The sequence below is a fragment of the Drosophila ananassae genome, chromosome 2L (assembly GCF_017639315.1).
Source record: "Drosophila ananassae strain 14024-0371.13 chromosome 2L, ASM1763931v2, whole genome shotgun sequence".
NCBI lineage: Eukaryota > Metazoa > Arthropoda > Insecta > Diptera > Drosophilidae > Drosophila > Drosophila ananassae.
Window position 1 is genome coordinate 22,886,593 of NC_057927.1, and position 14,908 is coordinate 22,901,500.

General features: G+C 38.8%; 4 protein-coding genes and 1 pseudogene across 12 annotated transcripts in view; 1 reads left to right on the forward strand and 4 right to left on the reverse strand.

The window, feature by feature from the left end:
- The window catches only part of LOC6501675 (uncharacterized protein CG43427), a 74,759-nt gene that overhangs the window by 23,840 nt on the left and 36,011 nt on the right, over positions 1-14,908 (forward strand). For all 9 annotated transcript variants that reach the window (XM_044718377.1, XM_032456294.2, XM_014911670.3 and 6 more), the window contains exons 4-5: positions 56-114; positions 7,015-7,057. The gene's annotated coding sequence lies outside the window, so the exon portion shown is untranslated. The remainder of the gene's footprint in view (positions 1-55; positions 115-7,014; positions 7,058-14,908) is intronic.
- LOC6498894 lies at positions 7,318-7,978 on the reverse strand. Its single transcript, XM_001955688.2, has 3 exons — positions 7,913-7,978; positions 7,540-7,857; positions 7,318-7,485 (listed from the first exon to the last, which is right to left on the reverse strand). The coding sequence occupies exons 1-3, from the start codon at positions 7,976-7,978 to the stop codon at positions 7,318-7,320; spliced, it is 552 nt and encodes a 183-aa protein (XP_001955724.2).
- LOC123256997 lies at positions 8,188-10,065 on the reverse strand. The gene is made up of 4 exons (XM_044714118.1): positions 9,874-10,065; positions 9,679-9,813; positions 8,523-8,840; positions 8,188-8,464 (listed from the first exon to the last, which is right to left on the reverse strand). Exons 1-4 carry the CDS (start codon positions 10,063-10,065, stop codon positions 8,297-8,299), a joined length of 813 nt encoding a protein of 270 aa, XP_044570053.1. The 3' UTR covers positions 8,188-8,296.
- LOC6498896 lies at positions 10,316-13,168 on the reverse strand (annotated as a pseudogene).
- On the reverse strand, positions 13,935-14,720 carry LOC26514196. The gene is made up of 3 exons (XM_014911762.3): positions 14,588-14,720; positions 14,210-14,527; positions 13,935-14,146 (listed from the first exon to the last, which is right to left on the reverse strand). The coding sequence occupies exons 1-3, from the start codon at positions 14,651-14,653 to the stop codon at positions 13,970-13,972; spliced, it is 561 nt and encodes a 186-aa protein (XP_014767248.1). The 5' UTR covers positions 14,654-14,720; the 3' UTR covers positions 13,935-13,969.

The following is a 14,908-nucleotide window of genomic DNA, read 5'->3' on the forward strand; positions in this document are numbered from 1 at the left end:
CCCACGGAAAAAAGCTTTAAAACTAAATTTGAACTTTGATTTTGTCTATTTACAGATCCCAACGAACAACTCTCTTCCACCAAAGCTCCCACTCAGCCAAGATTATTTCAACAGGTAAGCTGGCCAAATATAGAAAATAAACAAAGTCCCCGCCACTCAATCGAGCAAAAATGTTAGCCAAGGGTCGTTAATCAAAAGGCATCAAAATAAAACGCACAGTTTGCTGTCTCACACGGCGCATTGCATCATTAACGTTGAATCAGCAGCTAAAGGGGATACTATAGACCATCATATAGTGTAGACACAAGCTTGGGCATACCTGCCAGATACAGATACTTATAGATCAGAGAGGCAGCTGAGTGAGTGCACCGAGTGAAACAGCGTCAAATTGCATTTAAATTGAATGAAATTAATTTGACATGCAAGCTGTGTTGAGTCGCCGCCTCAACTTCAACTCGACTCAGCAAGGGGATAGGGACTTGTCTGCCGCCTTTCAACAAAGCGTTATAGTTACATGTGTACAGATGCAGATACAGATACAGATACGCACACAATACGGGCAGCGAAAGATAGCTATAGCTACAAGATACAAATACGAGATATACAAACTGCAGCCAGATGAAAGTCAGTGCACATGTCGGACGAAATCAAAATGACAGCCAGCCCATACAGCCATAGAGGGAGAAACCTATAAGGTGGGAGGGACGACTGACTGGGATGGAAGCTGGAAGGTGACTGTACCGGAGGGTGGGATAAAGAGAAAGATAGATTCTAAACACACATCCACCAGATACAATAGCCATGGGCATATGTGTGGGGGCTGCTTTCCTGCTTTCCTATAAAAATAACTCGGGAAAATGATCTATGCCTGGCTGGCGGGCCTCCTTTTCCTGCACATGAAATATTTTCATCAATGCCTAGTTCGGCCTCGTAAGTGTATCTGTATCTGGCTCTGCATCTGCATCTTTGCAGTTGCAGTTGCAACTGCAAATGCCCCGGTGATCGTGTAGGCGTTTTTCACCTTTTGTTTTTGTATTTTGATTTCCTTCATTTATAACACTTTGCTGCCAGCTTTTTCTTCCGTTAGCTTTTTGTAATTTCTCGCCTGACTTTGCTGGCTTTTTGGCGCCTCGAGTCTTTGTCTTTGGCGTTTCGAGTCGATTCGTTAGCATCTGTATCTGGGAGATAGGTATCTGGCGGTGTCTAGCAGTGTGTCTTTGGCAGGCAGCTAAATGAATGATTGCCTTATTCGTTGTCATCTTTGGTCCCCGATCGCTTTGATCTCGCTTCCAGTGTGGGATTGTCTGATAGAACGATTTCGTATGCTTCCAAGGTTAGGCTCCAAATGAATTATTATTTGTTTTTTTGCACGATTCGATTTGGTGGGGTGTGATCAATTGGTTTCTGTTTGTCAGAGACTGTGCTGGAATTAGCTCCGAAATCCAATTGCAAATATAATCAAACATGTTTACAAATATTCGATAATAAGATAATTGTAAAATTTATTTTAAAAACATTATTATTGAAATTATTTATCCATTATTGAAGCCATAAAGAGTCAGAACTACAATCACCTCCCACCAAATGCCTAATTCAACATTTTATCGCCCCGCCATGCTCGACAATAATTCCATTCTCAGTCGGCCCGGCCTCTTATGGCGATTGTTCTCAATTGTTTATCAATTTGCAAACACACATTTGAAAATGCCATTTGACCAATTTGCCCACAAGTACTCACATTAGGCACACATTCCGGGCACATTCCGCGGGGCCGGCTGGGCACTTTTTGTGGGTGGCCATTAAAGGCCACACCCAGACTTAACGGCATCCATTATCCGGCCATCAGCTCCGAACATTCTAAAGTAAATGTTGCTTTTATTTAGTATCTCTTGTCTCAGTTAAAATTGAAAACCTTTCGGCACATAACCGATGGGAAATCATTATGAATTGACGGCCAAGCGACGAGCTTAAGGCGTTTAATTAGCCATGAAGCACAGCAATCAAATACAAAGCGCAACCACAAAGCTGAAATTAAGTAAGAATCTAACGCAAATGCCACAGAGGCATTAGGATAGAGCTAGAGCCCCACTATTCAGCTAGTCTACAATTTCAGCGTTCGACAAATTATTTCGCATATTCGCCGCTGAGAACCATCAGGCCAGGCCAGATGCCAGGCCAGGCCAGGCTCGGCTCGGCTGAAACACGTAAGACATGAGACGTGAGAGGGCGCGGCAGAGCCTCTGAGCCAAGTCGGAGCCAGCGCTGCATTTGTATCTCTCTACGGCTGTATCTCTATATCTTTGTATCTTTTGGGTCTCCCCCGCCCTGGCCGCCGCTAAGCTTATGTAGTCCGCAATTCAAAACGCGTAATTGTTACACCCTGATTACGCGACCGCAGCCAACAGACAGTACAAAAAGTAATATGGAAAATTAAGAAAACACTGTGCACCGAAAAAAATAATTAAACATTAAAATATAATCAATAAGATTGTGGTTAAGTTGGCCTAACTATAATGTTTAAGTATAAGTTGCTTGTTATTATAATAAACCTCTGTGTAGTTTGCATCTCTGAGCCAAGATTCAAGCCAACAATGTGGCAGGTTGGTAAAAACTGCCGTCTAACTCGATTGTTCACATGGCTCCGCCTTGCGCCATGGAGTGCGTGTGACTTGGGATATTATTATAAGCAGTCTTGGGGAGTCTGGGGGCAACAACTGTCCATCTAGAGTTGCACGCTTCGCTGGTTCTCCCAAGGTATGGGACACAAGTATTTTGCATGATATATCGGGGAGGAGAAACCCTTAAGTTGCAGGTTTAATAAAAGAAAAGACGGCAATGAGAACTGCCTAGTTTTAAACCCAAACAACAAATTAAACAAGTCTGGTGGCCATTCTATTAGCAAATATTTAAAAGTATCTGTTGATCTCGCATTCTGTCGCATTGAACTCTGTGCCACCGATATTTGCATGCAGGTAGTAGTGGCTTGTATACATTCACTTTGCCGCAGACATGCTTAAATAATAAATCACTTCTTATCGAACTCGATCGCCAGTGAAAAGTCGATCGCCCCACTAAACGCAAAAGCGAAACAAAATTGTTCCACTTCAGTTGAGAAACACAATACGAGGAAAACACAAAACCGAGTGAGCACAGCTCACAGAACAGCAAAAATTAGAGAGATCCCCTAGAGAGCTAGGGGCCAAATGTAGTTTAAAGGGAAATTAATTTTGCACGATCATTGTGCTGATTCTACTCATTGAATTCCATTTGTATCGGTATCTGTGGGGAATTGTATCTGTATCTGTGCGATGGAGACGCTGAACTTTGCTTGACGAACGAAATGGAAACTAAGTATCGATTGCAATTGAAAAACTGGAACTGGGAACTGGGCACTGAGAACTGGGAGCTGAGGGAAGTGGCTGAGCAAACGAGCGCAAATTATAGGCCATATGGCCATATCCCAGAAATTAATCAAATCAGCAGTTAACCGCAATCAGGGGCTCTCAAACTGTGCCTGCACATTTCTATTTTCTGTCTGCAGTCTCCCCCAGCTGCCAGCTACCAGCTTCTAGCTCCCCAGCTTGTCATGTTTTATTTTTGTTTGCTTAGACATCAAAAAACAGCATCCAACCCGCGCGCTGGCCTTCGCCATGTGTCACGGTTTCGCAAGCATTGGCTTTGAAAAAGTGCCCATACGAAAATAATTCTTTGTTTTCTTTGCATAATGTGCCCGTCAGCCGCCTCCCTCGAAACGTTCTTCTCGCATTTAACTAATGCATCTGATTTTAACGAGCTTATTTAATGTCCAACTGCAATAAAAATAGTTTTTATGGCTTTTCACAAGTCTGTTTGGGCCAAACTGATGCAACTGCTGGCGACTTGAAAGGCTTGTGTAAGTTTTAATTGGTTGCGATAAAATGCAATTGGGTATTGAAAGATGAACTGAGAGAAACTATATTAATAGGGTTTTAGTTTCAAATTGAAAATTGGTCACCGGAACTCTTAGGCCCAGTTAGCTTCAGATTTGTGAAGATTTTCAAGCAAACTCTTTGCCAAATTCATTGACCTAAACGGCTGCCAACCAACCAAGTTCAAGAATGTCTGGCCAACAACATGAACATGACAACATCTGCTCCGGCTGGCAGGCCAGCAATCAGGCTTAAGATGCGGTCACATTGAAGTTATGCCGGCAGGCCGTCAGACCGACCGGCAAGCCGGGAAGGGAGAACCAGAAATCAAGTCTGCTTAGTCATCGAACTTGGCCTAATGCAAAACACAGGCAGCCGACTGCCGACTTGGGGATGACTCAGCCCTGGACTGGCAAAAAAAAAACAAAAACCAAATACTCAACCGACATAAAAAAAAGTAAAAGAAAGAAGGAAATGTGCTACCAGTTTAGCCCAAAGAGCCAAGAAGCGAAGATCGAATGCTGTGGCCGCTGCTGCTGTCCTACTCCACTTCTCCATGAAGTCGAGATTGTTGGTGGCTGTGTTCGCTGTTGGATGTTATGCCCAGTCATGGTTTGTCGGCTCTGCAGCAGATGCCCGCCCTCAACAGGCAGTATGCCCTCTCTGAAGATACTCTCACTCACATGTATCTAATGGATACCTTGCACTGCAAGAATACATTTATTATTTAAATCTTTAAAGTTTTGAAATCCTTATGGGTTAAACTTAAAACTTCCCTCAGTGCCTTAAACATGCCAGCCTCGGGTACCTCGCCGTACATGTTGTGGTGTACACTCTCAATTAGTTATTCATATAACGTGCTAAACAAAAAATGTAAAAAATGCAAAATATAAAGAATCAACCGCCGCCGCCGCCTTCCCTTGCTCTTGAGTTGATTAAGACCCGCATCCCGCCGCATTGGCTACTTATGTCTGCGAGGGCGAAATGCTCATCCTCATCCTCATTCTCATCCTCGTGCGCGTCTTTATTCTCATCTTCATCTAGAAACTCATCCTCATCCACAACTCGAACATTGTTTGCCTGTCTGGGCTTTGACAAAACTTTGCATGTCATGTTGTCATTATGGTTCCTTACCCTTTTTGTTTCTCCCCCTGGTTTAAACCTCCTACCCCCCGAGCTGCGGATCCTTTGGCTGACATTGTGTGCCTACTACTCTGGGTTCTTGGTCTCTCGGCATGGCGCAACTTGGTGTCTGCCTGCAGCCGGATATTCATAGACATTATAGGCACTTATCATCGGTTTAGGCTTCACGCCTTTTGTCTCAGCCAGGGACCCAGTCCCAGCTAGCTGGAAAAAGTTTACTTAGAGTCCCCTTCTTGGTAAACACCCCCGACCACGAGCAAACGGCGATCTCTCCAGCATATTAAAGTTGTCAAAAGCATCGGCTTACCCTCCATTACCAACCGCAAATGGTTGTCTGGCTTAAAGCGAAGAAAATAAATATAAGATTTAAGTTGAATTGGATTTAAAATTCTTTCATTCTTTAGTCTATTTATGCGAAGTTATTAGCTTTATACTTTTAATAGTTTTCAACCCGTTTCATATTACTTTTCTCGCCATACTGCCTTGCTTCTTCAGCAAAAGCTTTATAGACCACTCCGAAGACTCAGCCGTATTTGGGTCATCTGCGATCGGCGAGGCCTTTGCCAGGAGGTCACACGGAATCGGACCCAATCTCGGACATATATGGGACCAAAAGTGCTATAAAACTTCATAAATTGCAAACTATGTCAATGGGACAAAGCGTCTTCTTTGTTTATTGCCACAAGCCATGAGGCATAAGGCGTAAGGCTTACTTACCGCCATGCCATTAACTTCTATCTGAATCTCTCGGCAAATGAAATGCTCCACCAATAAAAATCAAAACCATAAACACCCAAATAAAGGTGAACAACATCCGATATTGATTTGAGCCTGAGCCTCAGCCTGCGCCTGCACTAATTGTTTATGGCGTTGATAATGGTCATATCGAAAGAGTGGCCATAAAAAGGGTGATTGCATAATGGTCGAATCGAAGCGACATCGAAAACAAATTACAAAATTTGACCGCAACAAAATATTGAAGTAGTAATAACACGAAATAAGTGGAGAACTGGAAAGTGTTGTTTTGTTTTATTTTTGTACAAATCCGTTTGGCATTAACCTTTGGCATTTCGCTCTTTGGATTTATTTATTTTATTGTTATGTTATTATTTTCGGATTGGTTATGTTATGAAATGATGTTGTAGCCCACGCCAGTGGCTCTGCTGTTGCACACCCAAGAAATGTCAAGTGTATGACGACATGAGTGTTGCACAGAGAACCGGCCAAAACGTATCTGACGGATACACATTCACACATCGATGGCGCGACTGCATCGCCACTCTTGGATGGCTGGCTGGCTTGGCTTGGCTTGCCTAACAAGCGGAAAGCAAAAACATAACAGTAAAGTAAATTAAGTAAAAACCACACAGCAGCAACATCAAAAGTGGCAACAGCAACAGCAGCAGCTACAAATGCAACGCTAGCAACTGAAAAGAAAAACCGGACAGAGCCAAGTTTTAGTTTTCGCGCGATGAGAGTATATGTTGGTCAAGAGTGGCCGAGAATAGAGAATACTCTGGGCATAGATGAGTGTGGTAGAGGGCAGGGGCTGGAAGGCTGGACGGACTGTCCCATAACAAAAGTGGATGACCTCGAGAATTCTTGCTTGCCGAGAATTAGAAGCCAAAGAGATCACTCAAACGTTCCCTCCACATATGTCTTAGAATCTGTATCTGCCAGTTGGTGGAGTCTTGTTTATCCACCGCTTTGGGCATCATCTGCTACGACGATAGAGTATGCCTAAAATTGGTAGCTTGCCTCGTAAGCCGTTGCCGGAGATATTCTTTTGGGGCAAGCACTTTGCTTTGTTTACCTCGTCTTGGCAGTTTCTTGTGGCAATGTGTTTTTTTTTTCATTAGCGCCTGCTTAGCCGCAAAAAGTGCTTGATATCTTGTACAAAAAATTGTGAAACTGGCTTACATTAATCAATTAACTAAACACCAAAAATTGTTTTTCTTTCCAGATCTTGTACTAAACAAAGACAATACAAAAATTGGGTCAATTAGGTAAGCCAAGCTCGTTGTTATTTATTCACATTTTTTGTTGAGTGTTTTGAATATTCTGGTAAACACTTGTTGCAAAAATTTCATCAATAATATTGTGCAAGTCTGGTGTCTTTTGTATCGAAACAAAAAAGTGGTCGCTGACTTCCGTCCCAATTAGGCAATGAATAAAAAAAACTGAACAAAATAATTACAAACATCCTGAACATTGCTACACTTTAAAAACAAGTCGCTCTTAGACATTTATTATTTCTCAATTCATTTTAATTTTTTTTTGCCAAGATATCTTCCACAAACGAAGCGCTGAAATTTGTGCCGAATTGTGGCTTTGCATCCAGGTACCACTTTAGGGCCAACAGGTACTCTCCAGTGGGCACTGGGACTCGCATGAGCTCTGGTTTCAAGTAAAAGTCCTTAATTATCTGTGGACCCTGCCAGAGTTTGTTAATAAGACACACAGCAATCATAGATAATTGTTGACTTACCACGTATGGGCAAGAGTGGTTGATATTCGTAAAATCCTTCATCAAATTGTACAAAACAGAGACTAGGGGGTCTGACTTATGAAGCATAAACTTGCAAGCATCCACAGTTCTTTCGTACAGCCACGGCTTATAGCCATTGGCCTTTTTGAAAAGCTTACCGTGAATTTTTATCCTGTAAGCCGGATAGTGCAGGGTTCCATTCATATTCAGGACGATTTTGTCCCGATTGATGGCCTTTAGTCGGCAGTGGGAGAAGGTGAACCACGATTTGTTATAACTTTCGCAGACAAAGTTGGTGAACTTGAACTCGACTGCATCCTTAAATTATTTTGACAGTTTTCAGAGCATAGCTTCAGAAATATAGGCTACTTACATTGCAATCCAAGCTAAAGAGAACAAATGCTCCGAAAAAGGCACTGACTAGCCAGAATGATGCCATCGTAATAAGCATATTATTGGATTCAAAATTATGTTATAAAATATGTTATTAGCTTTTCCGGCAGAGATGTGATTTTAATTGCTGCTTATTTAAAAGCAATTTGATAGTTTAACATTAAAATCTCATTTTCGCACATTAAGATTACAAAATTTTCCAATTTTTTTTAGTTATGTAAATTTTGCAATTTTTCTACATAAAATATTCCTACAAATTTTAATTTTCTATCAAGTTCAACCTGAAAACTATTTATTTATACTTCTATTCTTCAGGCTTCAGGATATTTATAAAATAATAACAATGAAACAGAAACATAAAGCTTTACGACTTCTTTTGAAATAAATCTTCCACAATTGCCACACTTGCGTTTGTATCGAATTGTAGTTTCTCATCAAAGTGCCATCGTAGGGCCAAGAGGTAATCCCCTGTTGGAAACGGGAGCATAAGTTTGTCATATCGTAGATAAAAATTCTTTAGAATTTGTGGTCCCTAAATGAAAAGTAAACAAATTATTATTTAGAGGAAGCACATTTAGAGAAAAACCTACCATGTACGGACAGGTGTGGTTTATATTTGAAAACTCTTGAAAAAGCCCATAAACAACTCGTCCAAATGGGTCGTATTTGTTGCGAATAAACCGGCATGCATCGAGGGCTCCGTTTATTAGCCAGGGCTTGTATCCATTTTCTTTCTTTAAAACCTGATAATGCATTTTAATACGGTAGGCCGGATGCAGAATAGAGCCATTCATGTTGAACACAATTCTGTCTCGGCTCACGGCCTTCAGGCGGCATTCGTGGAAAACAAACCAAGATTCGTTGTAGCTCTTGCAATTAAAGTTTGTGAATTTGAAGACAAAGGCGTCCTAATAGGTCTTGATTTTAAATCAAATACAAAATATATTCCAAGTTTTAACTTACAGTAAAAGTTGACAAAAATATTCCGAGAAAGAAGCAAATAATAAAGCTTAACCTCATAGTGTCCTGATTGAAACTGGAAGAATATATCTTAGACTGGGTTTGTATATCGTCAAATGTATTATAAAATATAAATGTTATTGTGATTTCAATCAGCTGGAGCAATTTTTTGCTTGGTCAGTTCTTCAATTGCAAGAACGTTGCTTTAATGTGGCGTATCTTATTGCCTTAAATTGTACAATAATTGTCGTTATTATATGCCAATTTTAGGGGAAAAAATAATCATTTTCTGGGCGATAAATAAATTTTAAGTCATGCTTTTTTTTAGATACATATTATTTCTTTCCAATGCGAAGATCTTCAATGAACTGATAACTAACGTTTATGTCACAAATAAGTTTGTTGTGAAAATACCACCTCAAGAACACCAAGGCCACCAAATGAACATGGCTATTCCTAAATATGTGTGTTGTTCCTAATATCAATTGACTTTCGTGGTGAATAAAAAGAAATAAATTATACTACACTTTATTATTTTTGTGAACTAAAACAATAAAGCTTCACCACATGGTACTCTAGATGAAACTTAACTAAAAATATCTTATCCATAAAAATTATAAGACATATATTGTATTGATCTCAAACTTGTTGTTTAGTCAATATTAGGCGTATTTCGTTTATTCAAATTGTACAATAATTTTGCTTAATTTGTCCCCAGCTTGCGGCGATATTATTTTATATCTGTTACTTTCCATGAAGAAGATCTTCCGTAAATGTAAAACTAACGTTTGTGTCAAAAATGAGATTTTTATGGAAATACCATCTCATCCCCAGCATGTAATCCCCACTTGGAAAAGGAAGCTTCAAAAGTTCAGGCCTCAAATAGACATACTGCATACTGCCCCGTACATACTGCAGACCCTGAAAAAAATATAAAATATTGAAATATTTTTTTTTTGTAGCGTCCTTTTCACAACTTACCACATACGGACAGGTGTGGTTCATATTAGTAAAATCCTTAAACAATCCATATACGATTTTGGCGAAAGGATCATAACTTCTCTTCAGAAAGCGGCAGGCATCAATTTTCGATTCTAGTAACCATGGCTTGTAGCCACTTTCCTTTTTGAATACCTTGCCGTGAATACTAATGGAAGAAGCCGGATGAAGCATAGTTCCGTTCGCGTACAAAACGACCTTGTCCCGGCTGACTGCCTTTAGTTGGCAGTAATGAAAAACGAACCAGGACTCGTTATAGCTCTTACAGACAAGGTTTGTAAACTTGAACACCACGGCTTCCTAAAATAAATACACTTACAAATACCGAACATCATCTTAAGGTACGACCGCACTTACTCCAAATAAGGATCTTCTCATTTGAAAAGCCATTAATATAGCGCAGAACATTGCGAACCGCATTTTAAGGCCGATTTTATGCAAACAATGTACGAGACTGACAGAATACTTGGTTCTGCCGAGAGTTATAAAATTAAAACAGAACTGAACTCGGTTACGATTCATATCTTTAAGTTGAAAATGAGCTTCGTTCCTAATAATTAATGAACTCAAAACTTCATATTCATTTAGTCAATATTAGGCATATTTTGTTTATTGAAATTCTACAAAATTTGTTTATATCTGTTACTTTCCATGAAGAAGATCTTCCGTAAATATAAAACTGACGTTTGTGTCAAAAATGATCTTTTTATGGAAATACCATCTCATCCCCAGCATGTAATCCCCACTTGGAACGGGAAGCGACACTAGCTCAGGCCTCAAATAGAAGCCCACCACTTCCTGTAGACCCTAAATAGCAATAACACTAAATTAGGATCTAGATCCGACATCTCGAGTATGCAATACTTACCACATACGGACAGGTGTGGTTGATATTGGAAAATTCTTTAAAGAGACCATAAACAATTTTGGCGAAAGGATCATAACGTTTCTTCAAAAAACGACAGGCATCCAATTTGACATCAAAGAGCCATGGCTTGTATCCGTTCGCCTTTTTGAATAGCTTGATGTGGATGATGATGGAGTACGCCGGAAAAAGGATAGTTCCATTCGTGTTCAAGATCACCTTATCCCGACTGACTGCCTTCAGCCGGCAGTTGTGAAAAATGAACCAGGACTCGTTGTAGCTCAGACATACATAGTTTGTAAACTTAAACACCACAGCTTCCTTAAAAATGAAAGGTTAGTATCTTTCGTGATGCAAAGGACTTACCCGCCTTACACCAAAGAGGGATGTGCTTATTTGAAAAGCCAATAATATAGCGAAAAACAAAGATATGAACTTCATTGTTAGTCCAACATTGCGCCAGTGATCTACGGAAGTGATGCAATTTTCGGGTCTGCCGGGTTGTTTCAAAATAATCATCATTAATTTAGGTGTGATTCTTATCTAGTTTAATAACGCTAAATTTTCTAAAATTCATGTTTGAAAGTACAAAACCAATTTCTTAATTTATTTTTGTTGATTAGAATACATCGATTGTTCGATTGATCGATACAGTTTAGAATATCCCATTATTTTTTTTTGAATATCAGCCAATATTTTTTAAATATTATATTTTAGGGTTTGGGTGGAACCAGATCTTCCACAATGGAAAAACTGCGTTGGTATCGAACTGTAGCCTTTCTTCTAAATGCCATCGTAGAGCCAAGAGATAATCGCCAGACGGAAACGGAAGAAGAAGTCTCTCATATCGCAGATAAAAGTCCTTTAGAATTTGTGGTCCCTAGAATGCGAGAGAGTTAAGGGCTTTAAGATGTTTTAATATGTCTGTTGGGACTTGTGCCAGCATCAAAAATCATAATTATTTCTATTTCTATTCTCTCAGTGTAACCAGCCGCAGCGGTCCACTAATTGCCCGTTATCAACTGCTCCATATTCTTTCTTTCTCCCAGATTCGCATGCGCTTTGTTGTTCTTTTATAGCGCATGCAGTTTGGGAGCTTTGGTGGAGCTTCTGCGCAAGCTCTTAGGTTTTGGCACTTGTATATTCGGTTTTGTTGGGATCGGCCGCTGCCGTTGTTTTGGGGTTAAATTGACCCAATAAAATTATTGAAATTGAATTGTGGATTCTTTATTAATTCGGTAGCTATCAAAACGCTGATAGCTCAACAATGTCTTTATGTAAAAAACCTACCGTATACGGACAGGTATGGTTAATGTTGGAAAAGTCCTTGAAAAGACCATAAATAACTCTTCCGAACGCGTCGTACTTGTTTCGAACAAATCGGCATGCGTCGAGTGATCCATTTATTAGCCAGGGCTTGTACCCACTTTCCTTCTTAAAAAACTGGTAGTACAATCTGTAGTTGAACCCGACCTTGTCGCGACCGACGGCCTTGAGGCGATATGCAAGGATCCGCCCTTTCTGCTTCTCTGCCCAAAGCTTATAACTCTAAACCACCGAATAGAAAGGGCCTTGTTTCATATACAAATAATATTTTCAATTCAAGCAAGAAGATCCTCAGTGAATATAAAACTGACATTCGTGTCGAACGTAAGCTTGTTGTTTAGAAACCACCTTATCATCAGCATGTAATCGCCGCTCGGAAAGGGAAGAATTAATAATTCGGGCCTCGGGTAAAAGCCCATCACATACTGTAGGCCCTGAAATCAGAAACGTCCCTAAAATGTATATTCACTTAAAATATGAAAAACTCACCACAAATGGACAAGGATGTTCCAAGTTTGAAAATTCCTTAAAAAGATTAAATACTAGTTTTGCAACTGGGTCATAATTTGACTTGAGAAAGCGACAGATATAGGTTTTCGAGTCAATTAGCCAGGGCTTATAGCCATTTTCTCGTTTGAACACCTTTAAGTGAAAACTAATCTTATCGACCGGATGAGGAAGAGTACCGTTTAGGTTCAAGACAACCTTGTTTCGACTAATAGCCTTGAGTCGACAGTGATGAAAAATGAACACCGAATCGTTGTAGCTTAAACAGACGGCATTGGTCATCTTGAAGACCACAGCTTCCTTAAAACACAAATTAATATTGAATATGTATAATTATAATAATTTTGAAAATATAGTACAGCATAGAGAGGTAATCCAATAGATGTTCAACATCATGTTGTATTGTTATTATTTCCGTTCCCAATGGAAAACTCAATACCTCCAGAAAAATACTTAAAATATTTGTCTTATTTTTTTACTCACGATTGTATCCTGATATATAAGGAGGTATGAAATCAGCAAAAATCTGAAAAAGTTTAAACGTCTCTCCATTGTGTTCGCAGATGAAATGAAGCTTAATAGTCTTCCGTTCCATCATCATATATTCCATTTTAATATAGAGTAGTTTTTAGCTTGATCAGTCAATTTATTTTAAAAACGTGTTCTTAATAAAGCGTAACCTATGGATAGTAATTGTACAATATTTTTTAGATCATATCAGAGTGTATTAAAAATTTGTTCAAGAGTGTGCAAAACATGTTTGTCTGTCTGTTCGATCGAAAATGAAAAATCTCTTCTGTTTTTAAAGATAGAAGGTTGGGAATTTTATTTAGAAATTTTTATTATAAGAAATTAGTTTTGTTATAAAATTGTCACAAGGATCGGTTAACTATAGTTGTATAAAAAAATAATATTTACAATTCAAGAAGCACGAAGACCCTGAAATCAGAAACGACCCAAAAAATTATATTTACTAAAAATATAAACAACTCACCACATATGGACAGGGATGGTTGTTCTCAATAAGCCTATAATTGTCTATAATTATCATCGCGAGTCGTTAAAGTGTAGAATCATACGGAATTTAACAATTCTTTGATATACTCGAATCTTTATCAGGATTTCCAGATTCTATATTTTATTAAATAATATTAAATAATATGACGACCTGCATCCCTTGGCGTGCGCGAGGAAACTCTATATATAGCCGAAGAATATTGTATTGTATGTAGCCGAAGGTATTGTTTCAATTAGATCATTTTTGTCGAAACATATTCCAAAAGTTATTTGGTTTGGGAGAAATTAAGGTGAAAGTAAATATAACTGTTTTAAAAAGATTGATGCAAAAGGAAAAATGGATCATAATAGATTCTTATTATTTCATTTAAATTTGATATTTGTTTTGGAAAGATCCTCGGCGAAGGTGAAACTTATATTTGTTTCAACTTGTGGCTTGCGATCGAAGTGCCATCTTATAGTCAACATATAGTCACCGTTTGGCAGAGGATAAATTAATTTTTCAGGTCTCAAATATAAACCCTGAATTATCTGACTTCCCTGAAATATATTTAAAGAATTTTAAATCTCTATCTATATTAGTTAAATATTGATTATTCTCACCACATATGGACAAGTGTGATTAAAGTTTGAAAAATCCTTGTATAAACTGAAAATCATTTTTGCGAAAGGATTGTAGTTTTGTTTAACAAATTTGCAAATATCGATTAGGATGTTTATAAGCCAAGGCTTGTATCCATTATCCCTTTTATACAATTTGAATTGGGCGAGGATATTATTGACAGGATAGAGAATGGTTCCGTTCATGTTCAAAATAACTTTGTTGCGACTTATGGCTTTCAGGCGACATTCGTGGAACACGAACCAAGATCGATTGTAGCTTTCACATTGAAAGTTTGTGAACTTAAACACAACTGCCTCCTGCATATTAAAATAGTTTAGTTATAAAAGTTTGTTTTGCTTGCCTTAATTTTAACTTACACTTTGTTGGGATCGGTCCAATAAAAAAAGGCCAAAAGCCGAAATTACGACAATCCCCAAACGCATTATGAAACTTTCTGAGGATTATTTTGGTTATTGATAAATTGTAAATCAAACCCCATTTTATGAACACTTTTTTGCTTCAATGAAGGCAAAAATTGGCTTCATTAAGCGATTGTCTAAAATATCATAATTATCGAACAATAATTTCGGTTGAGTAATTGCAAGATCGGTATAAACATTTAGTCGATGGGCAAAGTACTATAATATAAGAAATCCTTTTGATAGTGAAACTGTCATAATGATCGGCCAACTATATCC